This window comes from Coturnix japonica, chromosome 1, assembly GCF_001577835.2.
Source record: "Coturnix japonica isolate 7356 chromosome 1, Coturnix japonica 2.1, whole genome shotgun sequence".
NCBI lineage: Eukaryota > Metazoa > Chordata > Aves > Galliformes > Phasianidae > Coturnix > Coturnix japonica.
In genome coordinates, this window is record NC_029516.1 from 82,979,978 (window position 1) to 83,000,703 (window position 20,726).

The window sequence follows — 20,726 nt, forward strand, 5'->3', positions numbered from 1 at the left end:
CCTTTTCTTTTCCCCCTTATTTTTGAAATCAGCCAAGATATCAGGATTAAACAAGACCAGAATTTGGCTTTGAGCAATTTAATCTTGAACAGGATTCCCATCTAACTTCTGTGTCTGAAAATCAACCAAGCAACCAACTTGCCCCCAAGAGCTACTGCTGCAGAACAGAGCAACCACAGGTACCCCAAACTCAGCAGGCTCATTGCTTTAGGAAAGATCAGTTTCTAGCAGTAGGCACAGAAAGAATGAGCAGGGAGGGGAAACTCTGATCTCAGCTTGCTGTTAATTGGCAGCAGTACCAGAAGCTGTAAAAGAGGCCTCAGATCAGAAACAGTAAGTTGTTCCCTCAGTTCATTTGCTCGTGAAAACTGAATGGGTTATTTTTTGTCTTCGCAATGCTGTAGACAAGGAGACAGATTTCATAACATGATGACTGACAGAGAGATAGAAAGCCAAACTATCAAAGAGACTGTGGGACTAATCCGATGACTCAAACGCAACCACACGTAGAATCGTTCTTCTAGTGAGATGAGTTGTAATGAATAAAGGATCCCGATTTTCACTCAGCAAGAGGTTTGTGCTTTGTTGAAGTCCTGACTAGTTCCGCTTTATTCTCTCACTTCCCATGTGATTTATTATTCCAAATACAGGCAGTTCCGCGTGGCAAAGGTTAGGCGTATTTTTAATGGCAAAAAGGTACAGACACCACTAAGTTCAAATGAGGGCAGAGCTGTGACATGACAGATCGAGTCTCACACCGATAGCTATCAGGAAATTCCCTGTTTGAACTTTCATTTCCCTTCTGGCCCCATTCCTCGATACACAACACTCTCAAGGCCTGAAAGCTGCCCCTGGCTGGCTGCCTTTGCAGAGGTCAGGAAGGACCCAAGGTGCAAGACGGCGCCTGGCAGCCATGGTACACAACAAAGTACACGACACAACACTCCTTCCATAACAGCCACGCTGAGGTGACTGCTGTGGGGAGGGGAGGATCCGTGAGGGCCCGCCCTGTGCGCGGGAAGGGCGGTGCTCCCCGCTACGGCGCCTGCGCACTACAACCAGCGGCGGGAGGGCGGTCGCCATGAGCTTCCTCATCGATTCCAGCATCATGGTGACCTCCCAGGTAGCCCGGCATTGCGCGGATCGGGCCCGGCCGCGTAGGGAATGAGGGAGAGAGAGGCGAAATAGGATGGGTAGCCCGGGCCTGTCCAGCTGCCCGCTCGCCGCGCCTCCGGAAGCGGCCGTCGGGGCTGAGGGGCGTGTGGGAGGAGCTTGGGGTGCGCATGCGGTGCCTCTGAGTCGGTTCCCGTGCTGTTTGGTGGGGTTGTTGCCTGCTACGTGGAAAGAAATAAATAGAAATAAAACCACCCGACCTGCGGTTCAGGGGTGTTAGGCAGTACGTTTTGTATTGCTTAAAGCTGTATTGCCTCTTTGGTCTGCTTTGTTGAGTGTCACCGTGACCCTTGTCCTTGCGTGGTTGTCCTATCAGGATGTTATGTACAGCAAGAAGTCAGTGTGTAAGGCTGTAGGGAATGGGGTTTCCTTCCTGCTGCCTTCAGAGTCATCTTTCAACCACGCTGCTTTTTACTCCAGCTTAGTTCACCCAGCAGCCTGTTGAACCTTGTTTCGTGTCATCCTGTCTTTATCGTTCCAAGATGGGTGGTGGTCTTAACCTATTTGAGTTCGTCTTATTGTTTTGTGGGTGGAAACACTCCATCTTTGTTCATTAACTGCCAGTAGTTTGTCTTGTCATTGTGTTGTCTCTGACCTTCCTCTCCACCTTGCTGCCCCGCTCCCTCCTCAGTAAGCATCCAAACACCCTTTCTTCCTCTCTGCTCCTCTGGTTGCAGAGCTGGTCCAACTGTTTGCTTCTGCTAAAAGCGAAAGGTTCTGCCCCTTCTTCCCTTCCACTTGGCTGCACAGTCATATTTTCATCTGTGCTTTCTCCAGTATTTGGTTTTCTGCCATATAAATGAGTTGATCTGGGTCACTGAGGAAATCTGACCAGCTTCAGAGCTGATTTAAAATCTCTGCTCTGTAATGATGAGCTGAGGAAATGTCACCTTTCCCCTCTCAAAAGCAGCTGGATATCTTATACAATATTTCACATATGACTGCAGTTCCTCTGACAATTTTCAGGCTAGATTTCAGCTGTTTCTTGAAGGTAGAGTCTCCTCCTGCTTGGTATAGATTTGACTTTTTGTTTCTAACATGCCTTTTCACTGTCAGTGGGTTGAGTGCAGCTTTGATACTCTTAGCAGTTCCCCTAGAACAAAAGCTTTCCCATCATTTGCTTTGATTTCTAAGATCTAACTTCCCTAATCGTTTCGCTTTCAATTGTGATGGCAGCATTGCATCTTCCAGCCGTCTTCAAAAGTATAAAGCTGGATGTTTAAATTGCTGCATGTCATTGTCAAATGCTCAAACTCACGCTCACTTGCGGCGTCTTAGAATGTGAACATAAGATAGTGTCTCTCTGTGCTTTTCTATAGTTCCTAATACAAAGGAAATCTAGCCTTCATATATAGTTTCCTCTGTTATTATCGTCCCTGAATAACTCCTTATCTCTTTTTTTACTTCATTTCTTTCTATCTTTTGTAAAGTCTATCTGCCTTCTCCTCCTTCCCCACTGTTAATGGTATCGTACTTTGACTTATAGCCTGGCCTGTAAGTAGGAGGCTTATGGAATATCTTATCTTTCTCTTATATTTTTGCTATCAAGTACTTTAAAGTCTGAGGTCCTCCTCAAACCAGTTTTGCCACCTGCTGTCAATCACTAGACCTCATTCCTGTGCCAGTTTTGCATTCAAGGCAAAATGAATTTGACCTTCCTCACCCAGCTTTCCAGGTACTCCTTGTTTGTAAATGATGTTCTGTGCTGCTGCTGAAATCCATTGACTTCCTATGCACAATGAAATCACCCACAGATGGCTTGTGTTGGAAGAGACCTTAACCCTGGGGTTAAGGATGGATTCCTGGGGGGCACCACTTGTGACTGGCCTACATGTGGACAGTCTGTCATGGACTTATCTCATCTCTAGATCTGTCTGTGTCTATGATGGGGACAGCAGTGTGTCCAAAACTGAAGGTCTTACTCTAAAGCTGAAGGCGAGATGGCATGCACTGCCAAGACGAGCAGTAAAAGAGAGGGCAGTCTTATGACTTGCAAGCAGTTTTATCTTTCCCTCTGAATGGAAAATGGAAACGAATGGTCTTCTGAGGTGTGTCTTCTGAGAACCAGGTACCTGGAAAATTGTCACTCCACAGAACTGGAGCATTAACTCTTCAACTCCCAGTGCTCTACGTGATTTTATGGTGTGGAATACTGTATGGGAAATTGGTTATCACAGCCTGAACCTTTGATTAATCAGCTGAGGCAAGTGTTGGGTCAGCTGTGGGAGCACAGGTGAGAGTAATTGAGCTGTGCTCCCGGAAGGGGTGGAGCTTGACTCCACCTCCTCTAGACCTCATTTAAGGGCTGACCACCATTAAGGCAGCATCTCTTGGAGGTTGCTCTCTGGGGGAGATTGTCTCAGCATTTCCCAATGAAGGTGTCCATATCAGTGAGTCTTTCCTCATAAATAACCTTTTGAACATCTGTTGCCGTCTTTGTATTATTCCACCTTACAAATACCAATAGCAAAAATTATAAAACCACAACATAGGTATTAACAACCAGCCTCTAGCTACAACTATCCAGCCAAGTCTTTATCCTCTGAATAGTGCAGCATTGAAATCTGTGTCTCTCCAGTTAAAAGATGTGCTACAGGACCATGTCAAAGGCCTTTCTCTGAACATTTAAGATGTTATTCTCTCTGTGATACCTTGAAAAGTTTAATATCTTAGGTATGTTGGCCTTGTTCTGTTGCTTCCTTTTCTTTCTACTACAGCCAATAGTGAAGCAGCTTCATATTTTGCAAATTCCTGGACACAGTTGTTTGATACTTAATTTCTCTTGCAGGTGCTCTTCTTTGGATTTGGATGGTTGTTCTTCATGCGCAAGCTCTTCAAGGATTATGAGGTAAGAAGGGGACTTTCGTCATAACTCTTTATCTTAAGATTACTCTCAATTATTGCAGTGTTTTTAAAACTGTTTCTGACCTTTTTCCACTCTTTAAGCTCTTTCATCTTATTTCCAGCTTTTGTACACGTACTTTCTTTTTCACTTCCCCTGTACTTTTATTGATAAGACTCGTAGGTATCTGGGGAAACGGATTCTTCTGGGACCACTAAGTTTCTGCACTGGCAACTGTTAATAAAAAAAATCAGTTGGAGGAAAAGCAGGAGTAACAGAAGCCTTTTTCCTTGAGTAAGCTTGACTTAATTGCAGATCTTTGTAGACAAGATCAAATTCAGCTTTGAATTTGGTGAGGCGTGAATTGTTTGTGAGGATTGGTTGGGATAAAGGTTGGGATGTTCCCTTATCCCAAGGAGGCTATAAGAATGTCTAGGTAAGAGATGGCTTAGGTGCAAGCCAAATTCAAACCCCAAAAGTTTTTTTCTTAAATTATTCTTAAATCTAAGATTAAGAGCATGGTACACTGTTAGCAACTCCCTGTCATTAAGCAAGTTGCCATCGGGTCCCTTCTCCATAGGACTTCTCTGTCAAATAGGATTGATTCAGTCAGTACAGTACAGGCTGTTATTTCTTCCCTTTGGAATTAAATGCAGGGTGCCTTGTAGGAAGAGCTGTGTACAGCTGTATCATGGGTTTTGGCTTTTTTTCCACCTGTGGGATATCAGCATGCCATTCTACAAACAGAAATGCCTGATACTTCTGGTGTATTTTCTCCATTGCAGGTGCGACAGTACGTTGTCCAAGTCATCTTCTCTGTGACTTTTGCCTTCTCTTGTACTATGTTTGAACTCATCATCTTTGAGATTTTGGGAGTGCTGAACAGCAGGTGAGTTTGGGAGTTGACTGAAGGGCTAGTGTGCAGAATGCTTAATGTATAGATTAGACTTGTACTGTGAGAAAATGGTTAATACCTCAACAGAGGTGTTTGAGCAGCTGGATTTATTTGACAAAGCACGAGACTAGAAGCCTTAAGTTCCTGATTCTGCCACAGTTGCTATTAGCGTGGCCTAAAAACAAAGCTTTAGTCTTTGAGTTTTTTCTTTTGTGAAATAAAAGGACGGTTTTATGGGTGAGCTGTGAAGCTTCAGATCATGCTGACGAGCTCTTTTCAGATGTCAAGAACTGTAAAAACTGTAAGTCCTTGTTTTTCAGTACTGGTCAAAGCAGTGAATAAGATGTGAAGCTAATTGTGAAGTGAAAACTGTACTTCTATAGTAGAACTCTATTTGTGAATCAAAGGCACGTCCTCCTTTGACATAGGGTGAGGGCTTCTACATAAAGAAGATGTAAAAAGGTGGTTACTTCAGAAAGCAGCAGGAAAGAGAAGACAGAGCAGTAACACGGAAAGGTTATGGGTTTCCTATTTGTTTTCTTTTATGATATGAGTCTAAGTACAATCAAAGGAATTGAAAGGCAAGAAGTTCAAAATGAATATAAGGTACTGGTAGTTTAGACTGTATGTTATTAATCTGTAGAACTTGCAGTCAGAGAGATCACTGAGGAGAATGCTTTTGTAAGCTTTAATAAAGGACTGGAAATCACTATTGATGAAAATGTCTGCCTCTGAATTAGCTAGGAAAAAGTGACAAGGATTCTCAGGAATTCTTCCCCAAGACATAAGCAGGATATGGAATATCCTGCTTATGTCTGGGAATATCCTGCAGTACTGGGAATAAGGCATTCTCCGGGCTAACAAACCCAACTCTCTGAACCTTTCTTCATAAGAGAGGTATTCCAGCCCTCTGATCATCTTTGTGGCCCTCCTCTGGATCCACTCCAACAGATCTGCATCTTTCCTGTATTAGAGGCTTCAGGCTTGGACCCAGTATTCCAAATGGAGTCTCTCAAGCGCAGAGTAGACAGTGGCAGTCACCTCCTTTCCATTGCTGGCTACCCCTCTTTTCATGCAGCCCAGAATACAGTTGGCCTTCCAGGCTGCGGTTGCGTGCTGCTGGCACCATGGCATCCAACCCTATATTACTTGTACTGCATTTTGACATAATCTAACTGATTCATGCCTAGAAAAATAGATTTTTCTAGGTAGCTGTTAGTTTTGAAATACACATCCATGGGCTGTACGTGGGGAAAAAATCAACAGAACATGCTGTATGCTAGGCCAGCAATATCCAATGGTTCTTACTGAAAGGACTGCAGAGTGTCTCAATTAAGGGCTATCTTTTTGAAATATGTTATGATGTAACATGCTTACCTGTATTTTGGTTTTCTTTCAGCTCTCGATATTTTCACTGGAAGCTGAACCTGTGTGTCATTCTGCTCATCCTAGTCTTCATGGTACCCTTTTACATCGGTTACTTTGTTGTGAGCAATATCAGATTATGTGAGTACTTGGCTTACGACGCTGGGCCTACTATTTTGAGACTGTGCATACAAATGAGAACTAACTAACTTTTTCATTTTAGAGGGAGATGTGCTGGTCACTCTCCCTGTATTTTCTTCTTTCCTCTGGCTTTGTCCTGGCTAGATAAGTTCTGTCTGGGGCTTAATGCTTGAGCAATAACTGCTTATTGAAAAGTTAGGATGTGTTTCACCTGGCCCTTCAAAATGTAGCTTTTCTTTCTGGGTTTCAACAAAGATGGGCACTTTGGAGTGATGTTACTAGAAGTTGTTTTTTTAGAGTTTTAAGCTTTCAGCCAAGCCCTGGAAACCTTGGTCAGCCTGTATTGTTCTACTGAGGAGTGAAAGAAACAAGGTGAAAAAATCCAATAATTTACATTTGTTTTTTCTGCTTACTACTGTTTGCTTGAGGCCTCTTCCACGTACTAATGCACATCTACCCTTGAGTTATCAATATTCATCACTCTTATGTGTTAAGCTTAGATATGCGGGTTGGGAGTATAATGCCAAAACGCATAGCTTTGGCATTAAGATGAAGTTTCCAAGTGTAGTTTTCAGGATCACATAAGAAAGATGTGACTAAGTACTTCCCTATTCAGAGTGCTGCCCTTAGAGAAAAGCCAGAATGCAGTGTTGTTGGGTTAACCCTTGCTAAAGGTGATGTCTCAAATAGTGAGTTTGGTTGGAAGTGAAGGGGTGCATTCTGCTAGATCCAGCTCTGTCAGAATACATCTGTTTTGGCAATCTATGCTTTAAGCAGCCTTTGGGCTACTGGAGTGATTTTGTAAGGCTGAAAATACCTTAAAGGAAGAACTTAAATATTATTTTCTTTCTATAGTGCACAGACAGAAACTGCTTTTTGCGTGTGTTCTGTGGTTGACGTTTATGTATTTCTTCTGGAAGCTGGGAGATCCATTTCCTATCCTCAGCCCAAAACATGGTGAGTTTCCTGTTGTTTATTTCTTCCCACCTAAAAGTAGTCTTATCTATGCACTCTTATCTTGAAGCTTTTATTGTGTGGTGTTTATTCCACGCTTGGGACATAGAAAGTATTTCTTGTAACTCAGTCTGCTTTGAAACACAGAATCTGAAGGTTGCCAGCCAGCCAGAAATGGTTGGATGTACCAAGTTATTTGCTTTAGTTTTCTTCCAGTAGCACAAGAAGACTGAATCACAGAATTGTAGGGGTTGGAAGGGACCTCTAGAGATCATTGAGTCCAATCCTCCTGCCAAAGCAGGCTCCCTACACCACGTCACACAGGTAGGCGTCCAGTCAGGTCTTGAATATCTCCAGAGAAGGAGACTCCACCACCTCCCTGGGCAGCCTGTTCCAGTGCTCCGTCACCCTCACTGTAAAGAAGTTCTTGTGCACATTCGTGTGGAACTTCCTATGCTGTACTTTCATCCCATTACCCCTAGTCCTGTCCCCACGCACTACTGAAAAGAGACCAGACTCACCACTATGGCTCCCACACCTCAGGTATTTATAAACCTGGATCAGGTCCCCTCTCAGCCTTCTTTTCTCAAGGCTAAACAGACCCAGTTCCCGAAGTTTCTCCTCGTAGGGGAGATGCTCCAGGCCCTTCACCATCTTAGTGGCCCTCCACTGAACTCTTTCCAAGAGATCCCTGTCTTTTTTGTACTGGGGAGCCCAGAAATAAAAGACTGCAGGGAAGTGAATGAGTCCTAACTGAACCGAAGTTATGCAGGAATACAGGGTGTTTTTTGAGGACTTTCCACGAAATATATGACGTTTTGCAATGACAAGCTGATCACAAGTTTTATTCAATCGATTATTTTCTTGTGGAGACGAATGTACTGTAAGAAATGACAACCAAACCTTAATCTGATTTTAATCAGTCATATTTTTTGTTGTTTTCTTTTTTTTTTTGGTGACTAAAATCAAATCACCTTAGTGTAGGTGGCTGTCCAGTTGACAAAACATGGCAGGGTTCCCAAACTCACATCTATTTAAACTGTAGCTGGTAACATGCCAGGCAGGGCATATGAACTTTGGTGCAACTTTGCACTCCAGCTGAGTCAGGAGGCAGTACAGTAGCACAGTACTGGCATGTAAGTTGAAAAATCCTGCTGTATGTCAGACCTACATATTAACTTGGGTATCTCTGCTCTGCACTCATGGCACCAAGAGCATTTGTAGTGTGAGGTTACTGTGTAGACTTAGTTGTTTTGTGGCAGACGTTATCGACATGGGTGTAACTGTTCTGAATCCTTTAGAAACATAGTTATGTCTTAGAACGCTGTAGGAAGGATTAGCTGTCACCAGTGTTTCCTGTATAACTTATCCTGCCATTATCCCCTGTGCTGGAGAATTGTTTGTGTTTTTCTCAACAGGAGAGATTCAGTCAGTTTCCATCCAATTGGTGAATGTATCTGTCTGGATAGATAACCATCAACTTAATCTTTCTGTTCTCTGTGAGACTACTTCATTCTGGACTCAGAAGATAAAAATTGAAGGATACCAATTGCTGCAGAGTCTGCTCACATCTGTGATTCTAAAACTTTCCTAAGAGAAAGTGTGTATCTGTGTTTTATAATTGTGTCATTTGCCCATGAAATACAGTAGCTTGTAAATAGCACAGATCACTATGCAGTGTTTTGTTGCCAAGAAAGAAGTGAATCCAATTACATCCACTTGAGTTGGCAGAATATATTAATCCTAAGGGAGTTTAGCCATAATGTTCAGATAGAGTAGTCTGAAGAGGACTAAAAGTCCTGTGCAGCTGAGTAACAACTGCAAGTATCTGTAATTGGTAGGGTTTTTTTTCTCCTGTTTTTGTTTTCTGCTTTGCAGAGTGGTACTTTAACCTAATAGGTGTACAATATCATATCTGAGCAGGTTCAGGCAAAAGGTTAGAGCCAAGGATTAGGCTGGAATGTTGCTGTCTTGCATGTACTAATATTGCAGGGCTTTATTGTGGAGGTGATGGTCTAATTCAGATGTGTAGGATCATGTTGTGGAAGGAGGTATGGCAGGAAGCCCTTTGAGGTACATGCATTGTACCCAGTGTGTTGGGATTGCCTTACCTTGGATGCTGTTGGCACTGTGCAGCAGCTGTGAAATGCACCACCGACCAGGACTTTTTGTCACGAGTCCTGGATGATCTCCAGATTGTTAACTATGACTCTGTGGACAGTTTTATTCTGTACTGGATTACCTAGTAGTATTCTATTAAGATTCTAATCTTCATCTGAGTTCATAAAGCATATGTTTTATGTGACCTAATCGCAAGAGTAAAGATGCTGAGAGTGTTATGGGGAAATGTTATTTTAGACAGTGGAATGTCATGTCATTTTGAAGGCACCTCTGTTTAACTGGTGCTATCTGATAGTGTGTAGGGCAAAAGGCCAGGATATAGTAGCACATTCTGTAGCTGGTGTAAATCTCTTTGCAGCTGCACATGACTGGGTTGTCTCATTTTCCCTTTGTGAAGTCCTTTTGCTGTGTTTTCATCATTTATTCTCCTTCTCTGAAGCATGAAATGTGGCTTGGCACTTGGCCATCTCAGCTTTGAAATCATTTAAGCTCCAAATGTGCTGTGTGTAGCAGCTATTCTATAAATATCTCCCTAAAAAACAAGTTAACGTTTGATAGTACGTGGCACCGTATCCTGAGAAGATGGGTTGAGATCTGTTCTGTATGGTTGGGAAGAATAAATGCAGTCTCATTTCTGGGTATTGGATACAGCACAGGCTTGACATTCATGCTATGTCACATGAATGTATGTTTGAGAGTTCACCTGGTGCTCAGAATGTTTGCTTAGTGGTCACCTCAACTGCCAGTGTGTATCCACAAAATGAGCACTGAACAGCTTGGAGGAGCATGAACTTCCCATGCTGTCGTATCACAGAATCACACAGAATGACCCAGGTTGGAAGGGACCTCAAGGATCACGTAGTTCCAACCCCCCTGCCTGGCAGGGCCACCAAACATACACCTTTACTAGATCAGGTTGCCCAGGGCCCCGTCCAACCTGGTCTTGAACACCTCCAAGGACGGGGCATCCACAACCTCCCTGGGCAGCCTGTTCCAGGACCTAACCACTCTCCTAGTGAAGAATTGCTATCTTCACTATCCTAGTGAAGTAATTGCTATCTTAATGAACAAATTGCACCTGGTATGGAGGGATCTAATGATTGATGGGATAGGGCTTACTGTGTGTGATCCAGAGAGAGTTTTGGACCAGTTTTTGGGGAGTAACTGGTTTGTTACCTCTAGTCCTTGTTCTTGCTGGAGCGTCTTTGCTGAAGATGGCTGCTTTACAGAACCTGGTGGATGTATGTTCCCACCTCAGCAAAGTCCAGCCACTAGTAAACACTAGTTTTATTAATGAAGAACCAAAAATTTGGTAATCGATCCCCTTCAGATCTCTTAACATTCTCCACAGTATGAGTATCCTCTCACTGTTTCTAAGCATGATAATGAGCTTTCCAAGGGAGACCTTCTTCTCTCTATTCATAGTCCCTGTCCGTATTTCATACTACCTCTGGTCATTGCACTTTGAAAGTAGCTGGTTTCATTAGGCAGCTCTGTATGTGTACTGGTGTGCAAAGATGCCAACTGTGGGACAGGATGAAGAGTGCAGCCAGTTACTGACGCTGTGTTCTTTATCTTACAGGAATCCTGTCTATAGAGCAGCTCATCAGCCGTGTGGGTGTGATTGGGGTGACACTCATGGCTTTGCTGTCAGGATTTGGTGCTGTCAACTGTCCATATACTTACATGTCCTACTTTCTCAGGTAATTGCAGCCTTGTGAAATATTTTGTTTGCCTTTGAGGTTATTATTCTGCTTTTCTCATTGAATTGATTGAATTTTTTTCTTTAAAGTTGCCTTTTTCTCATCCTGATGGTGTTAGGCTTTTGTTTTCCTTGTTCTAAGTGTCCTTTAGCTATTGCTAATCTTTACACCAGAACTGTTTTCATCACTGAAGCATCTCTTTGTACAAACTTCTCTCTTCTTTGTTTTATGAGGATGCCCATACTCCCTCAGAAATGGAATAACAGGCCTAATGGTTGTGTGTCTTCATTCTGCAGGAATGTGACAGATGCAGATATTCTCGCTTTAGAGCGACGACTCCTTCAGACTATGGACATGATTATTAGTAAGAAAAAAAGGTGAGAAAAGAGCAGATGCATTAAATGAATTATGTCAGGGATTTGCAGTCAGTATGGTATAAAATGCTCTTGAAATTACTCAGATTTTCTTTTCAGGGCTAGATGTTCCAGTGAAACAGGTGGCTGAGTTAGGTTAGAGCTGTGTGTTGTTTCATTCTGATATGCAACTTAGGCTTTTTCACAGGCCTCTGCCTTAAATAGCGTCTTTTTTCCTGCAGTAGTACAGACTAGGCTTCCAGGATGAGTTCTAACTCTCTGATGTCAACTTGACTGATCTAAGATCTACGCATCTCTCTCCTGATGAATAAACATCCCTTGAACCACCTCAGTTAACTCTCTTATTGGCAATTTTGGTACAGCAGTTGAATTCATACCTACTGAGGTCTCTCCTGCTCTGTAGATTTGGTGTTTCCTGGTGAAAACTGAAGCAAGCTAGTGAGCTGATGTGAACACAGCTGTGTAAAGCTTGCCTTTAGCAAGAATATTGATAAAGGCATTATGGCGTTGTGGAACACTGCTAATATGATGGTTAGTGTAGTGTGACATCAGGAGGTAACATAGGCATGACATCAGAACTCTGCTTTTGTTAATTTAGCTTATTTCACGTGCTTCAGGTGGAAAAAGCTACTTTTAGGAAACACTGTCATTGCACTTAAACTGAAAGGATTTTTGCATGCTCTCACAAATTGCATATTTCACGCCTTACCAGTTAGAAAGAATAAATGACATTACCCATGTCACTTCAGAGGTCTGTCTGGCATAGAATTCTTGCAGAAACCCTCAAAACTTTACTTCAGGTGCACTAATGTTTTAATGGAACCTTTTAATGTGTTACAAAGTAGTACAGTCTTGCTGAATTAGTCAGCAGCGTGCATATCTGCTGATCAGTGAACAGATCTGCTGATTTGCTGAGTGTATAAAAGGGTAGTTGAAGCATGTCGTCTTTCTTCCAATTTGAAAATGTTAAGTGGTGGGCAAATGATAACTCACTGTATGTGGTGATTTGTAGTTTAGTGAGAACGCGCGTTTAATCAGAGAGGTTTAGTTGACTGGTGTGATTGACAAAGCGCATACTAACATGCTGGTGTTGGAGTTAAAAAAAAATTAATGTGGAGTAGTTTTTGAGTCTGCCCTTTTGTTTTTTGTAGTGTATTTGGACCTCTCAGGGAAGGTCAAGTTGGGTTAAAAGTATGGATGTCTGGGACTTGTAATTGACTAGCATTTCCTGGAGACTGTTGTTGGAAGTTGTTTTTGCTGATGCTTTTTACACAGAAATTATTCTGTCCTTTCTGAGCATACTCAACGCATTAAGGAAATTTGCCACTTAAGGCTGATAGGTTCTTCATACTCATTTTTGCTGATACTTTGGGCCCCTCACTGTGAGAAAGACATGGAAACCCTGGAGTGTGCCCAGAGAAGGGCAAATAGACTGGTGAGGGGTCTGGAGCACAGGCCTTATGAGGAGTAGCTGAGGAGAAAACTGGGATTGTTCAGTCTGGAGAAGAGGAGGCTCAGGGGAGACCTCATTATTCTCTATAACTGCCTGAAAGGAGGTTGTAGTGAGCTGGTGATCAGCCTCTTCTCTCATGTAACTGGTGTCAGAGGGAATGGACTCAAGTTGCGTCAGAGGAGATTTCAGGCTGGATGTTAGGAAACACCACTGAAGGGAGTGGTCAGGCAGTGGAATGGGCTGCTCAGGTGGAGTCACGGACCCTGGAGGTGTTCAAGGAACATTTGGACATTGTGTTGAGGAACATGGTTTAGTGAGATGGGTGCATGGTTGGACTGGGTGATCTCATAGTCTCATAGTCTCGTGCGGGTTGGAAGGGACCTTAGAGATCATCGAGTCCAACGCCCTGGGATTCGAGCCTCCTGTGCAGCAGAGCGGCACTTCTACCACTTGTGCCACAGGGGGGATTCGAACGCGGGCCTCCGGTGTTGCAATGCGGCATAACTACCACTGCGCCACCGGGGCACAGATCTTCGAAGTCTTTTCCAAGATGATTCTTTTCCTTGGTGATTCTGTGATTCTATGTTATATATCCAAGGCTCTAGTTAAATTACCTGGGTTCTGTGGCACCATTGCTTTAATTTGCTTCATATCAGAATTAAAGCAGACTGTCTGAACTAGATGTGTTATATGTATATACAACTGAAAATGACATGTTTTTTTTTCTTTACTTGTGGATCCTTTCTGTGAGATCTTCAGAACTCTGACCACTGTGTATGTAGAGCAATCCCTGCCACTTCTCAATGTAAAAGATTTGCTGTGCTACACTTACAGCCTTGTGCTTATCTTGACATGGGCACCTTTTTTGTTTTTTCAGTGCCATGATTCATTTGGAATGAAGTGTGGGAATTGGGTAATGAGAGGATAACAAGCATTAAAAATGCAGTTCTTGCCTATATTTGACAACTATTTAGAGGAATTAGATTATTCGAAGATATCTGTTATTTGTAGTCTATGGGTGTATTTTCTCTTATGGGTGCTATGGGAAATGCCCCAGGGGTATTACTTCTTCTATTGTGTGATTTATTATATTATTTTTTTTTTTTTTATTACTCTGCTTATCAGCAACCTTGAAGAGGGCTCAGTGCCAAATGTAGCAGTGCTGGCTGCAGCTACAAAAAAGGACCTGAGCGCTGTCAAATCGTGGATTGCCTTAACAATACTATGAATAGTTTTCAGCTTAGGGTGGATAACTGGCTCACAAATTTCAATGGGGAGACATGTGAGGTAATGAGGCCAGAAGCCAGCAGTGCTTGCAGGAATTACACTGCAGTGCACATGGGGGTGCGAGGGACAGTGTGCAGCTGCTGCTTCAGTATTGGGTCCAGTGTCCAGTGATTTGGTCCAATAATGGATTTATGTGTTTCTGCTTCATAAGAGTTTGTCATGCAACCTAGCAGTGAGTGACAGCACGTGAGAGCTGCTGCACACCACCCAGTGCTCACACTTCTGTGGAGGAAGCGGAATGTGCAGTGATAAAGAGGTATCCAAGGAGAGAAAGGGGCATGAGAAGTTTTTCCAGTTTCTCAATTGGAGATAGCACAGTCTTGTGTTTGATGAAAGTAACTGATCACGTGACTGAGAAAACCATTTGAATATTTATAATTGGATTTAAATCCCTCTAAGGATTGAAGCAGAATTCCAAATAGAAGTCTTAGGAAGTGTCTCATTGAATCTTGCTTGATTAGATCTGGGCTCTGCTCCAGAGCTAATCAAGATAATGTTATGAAGCAAGATTAGTGCTTAGGGAAATAAAAAGGGGGCATCTGTTTTCAGTGAATTTAGTTTAATCGTCTTTTCTAAGGAACTGTTTTTTGGTTGTTGGGTTTGAGTTTTTGTTTTTGTTTTGCTTTATTCTAAAAGGACTTTACTCCTGAAGACTTATGTTTTCTGCTCTTTCAGGATAGCAGTGGCTCACAGGACGATGTTCCAGAGAGGGGAAGTGCACAACAAACCCACTGGCTTCTGGGGAATGATAAAAAGTGTTACGACGTCTGTTTCAGGCAGTGAAAGTATCCTTCACCTGCATGCTGGCACCTGGAGGTGATTACAGCTTTCTTCTGAAAGGAGGAGTGTTAGGTGGGCCTAACACTGCAGAGCACCTGTGTTCCAACACTTTCCAGAAGCCTGAGCAAAAGGCTTCATGTCTCCTAGGAGGTTTGCTGTCAAACACTGTCCTGTGTCACCTTTTACCCAGGGATCGGACTCACAGTCTTATGTAGACACTCAGGAGTCATATGTTGCAGCCGTACTATATAAATGTGCTGTTATATCATCACAGTTGAGGTGTTCAGCAGGTTGCAGGACAGATGTACGCACTTGCTGTGTCACATTGCAGATGTCTACCCTGTCACAACACTGAAGCTAGAGGTTGCTTTCTATTCTGATGTATCCTTGGCTCAGCAACTTACCTGAATGCATGTTTTATTTCATTACTTGAAATACACTCTTCCAGGGTGGAGAAGTTGTGACATGCTCGAGCAAAACAACAGCACTGTTTGAGGTGCTGGAACAGTTGTCCTCGCTTATAGCTGGCTTTTGGCTGAGTCAGAAAGCGAGAAGAAAGGCAGGAATTGCAGAATTACAGAATTGTAGGGGCTGAAAGGGACCTCTAGAGATCACCCAGTCCAACCCGCTTGCCAAAACAGGCTTCCTAGACCAGGTTGCACAGGTAGGCGTCCAGATGGATCTTGAACATCTCTAGACAAGGAAACTCCAAAACCTCTGGGCAGCCTTTTCCTGTGCTCTGTCACCCTTACTGTGAAGAAGTTCTTACGTACATCTGTGTGGAACTTCCTATGCTCCAGTTTCTGGATGTTTCCCTTTGTCCTATCTCCATTCACTGCCGAAAAGAGCGTGGCCTTGTTCCTTTGCCTCCAGTACCTTAGGTATTTATAGACATTGATCAGATCCCCTCTGAGTCTTCTCAAGGCTGAGCAGGCACAGGTTGCTCAGACTTTCTTCATAGGAGAGATGCTCTGCACAATTTGTCATCTATGTTGCCCTCTGCTGGACTCTTTCCAGGAGATCCCTACCTTTTTTTACTGGGGGGGCCCAGAACTGGACATAGTACTCCAGGTGAGGCCTCACCAGGGCAGAGTAGAAGGTGAGGATCACCTCCCTTGACCTGCTGGCCATGGTTTTTTTAATGCCCCTCAGGATGCCATTGGCCTTTTTGCCTACTATAGGACACTGCTGGCTCATGGCCAACCTGTCGTCAACCAGGGACCCCCTTGTCCCCCTCTACAGAGCAAGAAGCAACCTGTGGACCAAGTAAATGATTCTCATGGTGTAGGTTCACTGCTGTCACTCTAGCAGTGTGTGTGACAAAAAGTGGACAGGAACATGTGAATAAGTGTTTTTGTGCATATTGAAAAGGGATAGAACAGTTATAAGGGTCTGTACTTCCCTACCTTGCCGTTGCTTATCAAGAATGTCTGTCACACCACCTAAAGTGTCCAGTTTGCTTAAGGCTGAGGAGTCTTCTTCCTATCCTTTTCCAATGGCTGTTGAAATTAGAATTTGGCTGTTTGACTAGACTCTTCATAATAATCACTAATCTTCTAGGAGAATACTCAGTGGTTTTGTTCATGAAGGTGATGATAGAGTGAAATACTAAGCGCTCTGATGATAAGGGATGCTGATTGAAGTGTAGAAGAGCTCTGGTTCTGCAATGTGTTCCCTAGGTAGAAGAGTTCTGCCTGCCTTCTTAAAATGGAGTACCGTGCAACACAGGTACCCTTGAGATGTCTTCGGATGTATTATTAACAAGAGCACTAAGACAGTATCAGAAAACCGATCTGGATTAAACAAGTGGTCAAACCATTAAACATGACCCTTGAGGTGAAGGTGGGGATTATTTTCTTTTTAATGAAGAATTTGTGATGTACTCTAGCCTTGACTATGCTGGTTTGCCAGATCTGTCTCTTATCCAGCAAGAAGTGGATGCCCTAGAAGAGCTGAGCCGGCAGCTTTTTCTTGAAACTGCTGACCTACATGCAACGAAGGTATGAAACAAAATAACTCCCCAGATAGGTGTTGGGGGCCAGAGTAGCTTGAATGAGGATGTATGTTACCAGAAATTGAAAGCTGTTTAGCAGGTAAATATTGAAATGTTGTGATGTGGTGGAGTGAGAATCTGTTTTGGCCTTCCAGAACTTAAAAGAGAGCTTATAAACAGGAGGGAAATCAACTTTTTACGTGAGTAGACAGTGACAGGACAAGGGTGACCAGTCTTAAACTAAAAGAGGGAAGACTTAGATTAGATGTCAGGAGAAAATTTTTTTGCTGAGAGAAGAGTGAGGTGCTGGAACAAGTTGCCCAGTCATGCTGTGGATACTTCATCCCTGGAGGCATTCTAGGCCAGAGTGGATGGGGCACTGGGCAGCCTGATCTAGTGCTTATGGTTGGCAACCTTGCCCATGGCAGGGAGGAACTAGATCATCTTTGTGGTCTCTTTCAACCCAAGCCATTCTGTGGTTCTGTGATGATTCTATGATTCTTTAATATGGGGTCTAGAGGGTGGGTTACTTCCTGTTTAGGTATGTGCTGGAGCATACTACATGTTCCTAAAGCTGTTCAGAAGCCTTTGAATTAAGAGAGTAGTAGGATAAAGCTGTGGTTGCTGCTCTTGGTGCACCATTAAAATGTGTGGCTTTGTGTTGTGGGTTATGATGGTGATGATTTCTTTGTATGTATTGTCTTTCCCCCTTGATTTTTTTTTTTTTTTTTTTTCCTCCAGGAAAGAATAGAGTACTCCAAAACTTTCCAGGGAAAATACTTCAATTTTTTGGGTTATTTTTTCTCCATCTATTGTGTCTGGAAAATCTTCATGGTATGTAAATATTTTTTTCTGTTCTATGTGCACATACACAAATGTCACTCTCTGCACAGATTATGCTATGTGCGTGGCGTATTAAGACCCTAGTCTCCTTACGGTCTTGCTTCTGGAAATTCTGAATGAAAATGGTACTTGTCTGGAGTAAAGCTCTGCATCTTTCTTTTTACAGAGCCTTAGGCAAGCATTTCTAATGTATGTATTTTTACACCTTAGACAACCCAGCTGCTCCCCCAACCTTGGATATGCAAAGCAAGAATCTCACACGTAGCAGTGAGATGTTCTTACTTTCTTTGATTGTAAATCCATCTCTGCTTTGCAGGCAACCATCAACATTGTGTTTGATCGTGTGGGGAAGACAGATCCGGTCACAAGAGGAATTGAGATCACCGTGAATTATTTGGGAATCCAGTTTGATGTGAGATTTATTAATTCTTACAGCCTTTTCAGTAATTCCTACCTCACAAAAGCAATAGCATACTACTAATAATGTGGAAGTAATAGAATCCTGAGAATGCATCTGTGACTTCTGACTTACTAACAAGAAAAGGAAATACACCGTTAACTTTGCTTTCAAGCAAGTATTCAGTTATTTGCACTTTTATGATTTATTCCTGTAAAAAGGTGATTGATGTAAGTGATATCTCTCTTTCTTGCATGTTTAATGTAATGACTTAACGGATATTTTCACCATTATACTAGTAACGTAAACCTATCTACAATGGATATCATGCAGCTAGGAAGTATGAAGAACCTAAAGAATTAGCAGCTATATGATATGGTGAAAATGGAGTTAGAGAATTAACTGTATTCCTCTTGTTGACACAGGTGAAATTCTGGTCTCAGCACATTTCCTTTATTCTTGTTGGAATAATCATTGTCACCTCTATCAGAGGCCTATTAATTACACTTACGAAGGTACGTTTGGCCAGTAGTGTCTTACCTGATTTTTTTTTTTTATGAGGAAAGCTGTTATTAGGTCTTCAAATTCAAACAGAGCATATAGTTTGTGTTTTAAACAAACATTTATGTTTTAACTTTCTGAATTTAAATCCTTGTAGAGGGAGGAGGAGAGGAAAAATATGTTCTCCACTATATTTCCCCACTCAGTTTCTATTATTGTTATTCTCAGGAAGAAGTGTGGATGCTCAATGAGATGTTAAGTGTATGCGTGGCTTCAGAATGATGCTGTAGCCAGGCATATTAGTTAGGGTTCGTGAGATGATGATTTAAAGAATGTAGGTTGCCTCATTTGAACTGCTGGTTCTTTTTGTAGGACTGGAAAGGTATTAATTCAAGAGACTTGTGACTCCTTGTGCTGACCTGGGTTTTAGTACCCGCTCTTAAATATTAATACGTGACTTTTACCAGTTGGTGCCTGCCACTGACTGAAGAGGTTCGTGTTTCTAGAAGTAGGGTGCATGCACCTCTCTGAAAAATACATGCTTTTTGTGAAAAAAGAGTATTGAATGGCATGTTCCTTTCATGATGACCTAGGGCATCGTTGTCCAGCTGCTTATTTCCAGTATGTTTTTTCTTTCTAGTTCTTCTATGCCATTTCCAGCAGCAAGTCCTCCAATGTTATTGTTCTACTTTTAGCACAGATCATGGTGAGTATGCAGAACCATGGGCATACCTGTATGCATTTGTGCATACATACATATTTGTTTTTGAATACAAACAAAGATAAAGTCTTTATGTGCTGACCCATGTTAGCCACATAGCCAATTCTAAAACAACTGCTACTTTCTCTTTTTACAGGGTATGTACTTTGTATCATCAGTGCTCCTGATTCGGATGAGTATGCCTCTAGAGTACCGCACTATTATAACAGAAGTCCTGGGAGAGCTTCAGTTCAACTTCTATCATCGTTGGTTTGATGTAATATTTCTAGTTAGTGCGTTATCCAGCATCCTCTTTCTCTACTTAGCACACAAACAAGCTCCAGAAAAGCACATGGCCCTCTAAGGAAGGACTGCAGTCACGCACCGCTCTTGTCCTTTCTACTGGACTGTTGCAACTCCTGTGGACTGCAAAACTTGGAGAGCCAGGGTAGTTCTGTGTGTTCGGGCAATGTAACTGGCTCTTTGAACTTCCATGTCTTCAGTCAAGCTCTGTGGCTCATTTTAAGGTGCTACAGCTTGAAGGAAGGGACATGCACATATTGCCAAGGAATAAAGGGAATTTGTGGTACACCAGTATCTAAGGGACTGTATGCTGTCTGAGGTAAGGCATCTTGGGTTCAGAAGAACGTCTTCAGAGAAGGCATCAAGGAAATGTGATTTTTCTTTTAAAAAGCAACTCATAATTGAGATTCAGAGGATGATAATTTTGGAGCTGAATGTGGGGGTCTGTGGAATTAAATAAGCTTTTGTAATACCTCATGCAAGCATCACAGTTGTTTTTTGTCAGCTCAAAATATTTGTTTGCAGGTGAGCTAGAAAGTGGCTGGAATTTACTACCTGGAGTGAAGTTGAAAAGATACCACTAATACTCACTGTCCTTTTGAGCTGGAACTTAGCTGTGTCTTGCTGAACTTCAGCTTTGTTTTGTATGTAAACAGAACTAAGGCTTTGGATTCCTGTTTGCTGGAGTTCGGCATGAAGTCAAAGATAACAGCTATGCCTTGTTTACCTTACGTGTTATAAATGTGTTGACCTTATATACTATAAATCTGGTGTTCCCCTCAACCTGTATATTCTTTCACAGTAGCCTGTTTCCCCTTTCTGATGTCATTCAAGGCATAAAAGTATATTTTATTCATGTGACTTGAACTTGTAGCTTCCCATAGACACACTCCCAGGCTTT

At 42.5% G+C, this 20,726-nt stretch overlaps 1 protein-coding gene across 3 annotated transcripts; it reads left to right on the forward strand.

Annotated features, from left to right (window-relative positions):
• The first annotated feature begins 1,001 nt into the window (after window positions 1–1,001).
• On the forward strand, window positions 1,002–20,608 carry GPR89B (G protein-coupled receptor 89B). Of its 3 annotated transcripts, none has more exons than XM_015879820.2 (14): window positions 1,002–1,123; window positions 3,962–4,021; window positions 4,801–4,904; window positions 6,310–6,416; window positions 7,272–7,373; window positions 11,074–11,194; window positions 11,491–11,571; window positions 14,984–15,093; window positions 16,991–17,088; window positions 17,823–17,915; window positions 18,241–18,336; window positions 18,747–18,836; window positions 19,463–19,528; window positions 19,680–20,608. In XM_015879820.2, exons 1-14 carry the CDS (start codon window positions 1,082–1,084, stop codon window positions 19,884–19,886), a joined length of 1,377 nt encoding a protein of 458 aa, XP_015735306.1. In that variant the 5' UTR covers window positions 1,002–1,081; the 3' UTR covers window positions 19,887–20,608. The 3 variants fall into 3 exon arrangements, with proteins under 3 accessions (XP_015735306.1, XP_015735315.1, XP_015735324.1); XM_015879829.2 differs by having other exon boundaries at window positions 17,000–17,088; XM_015879838.2 differs by lacking the exon at window positions 1,002–1,123 and adding an exon at window positions 3,536–3,563.
• The last annotated feature ends 118 nt before the right edge of the window (window positions 20,609–20,726 follow it).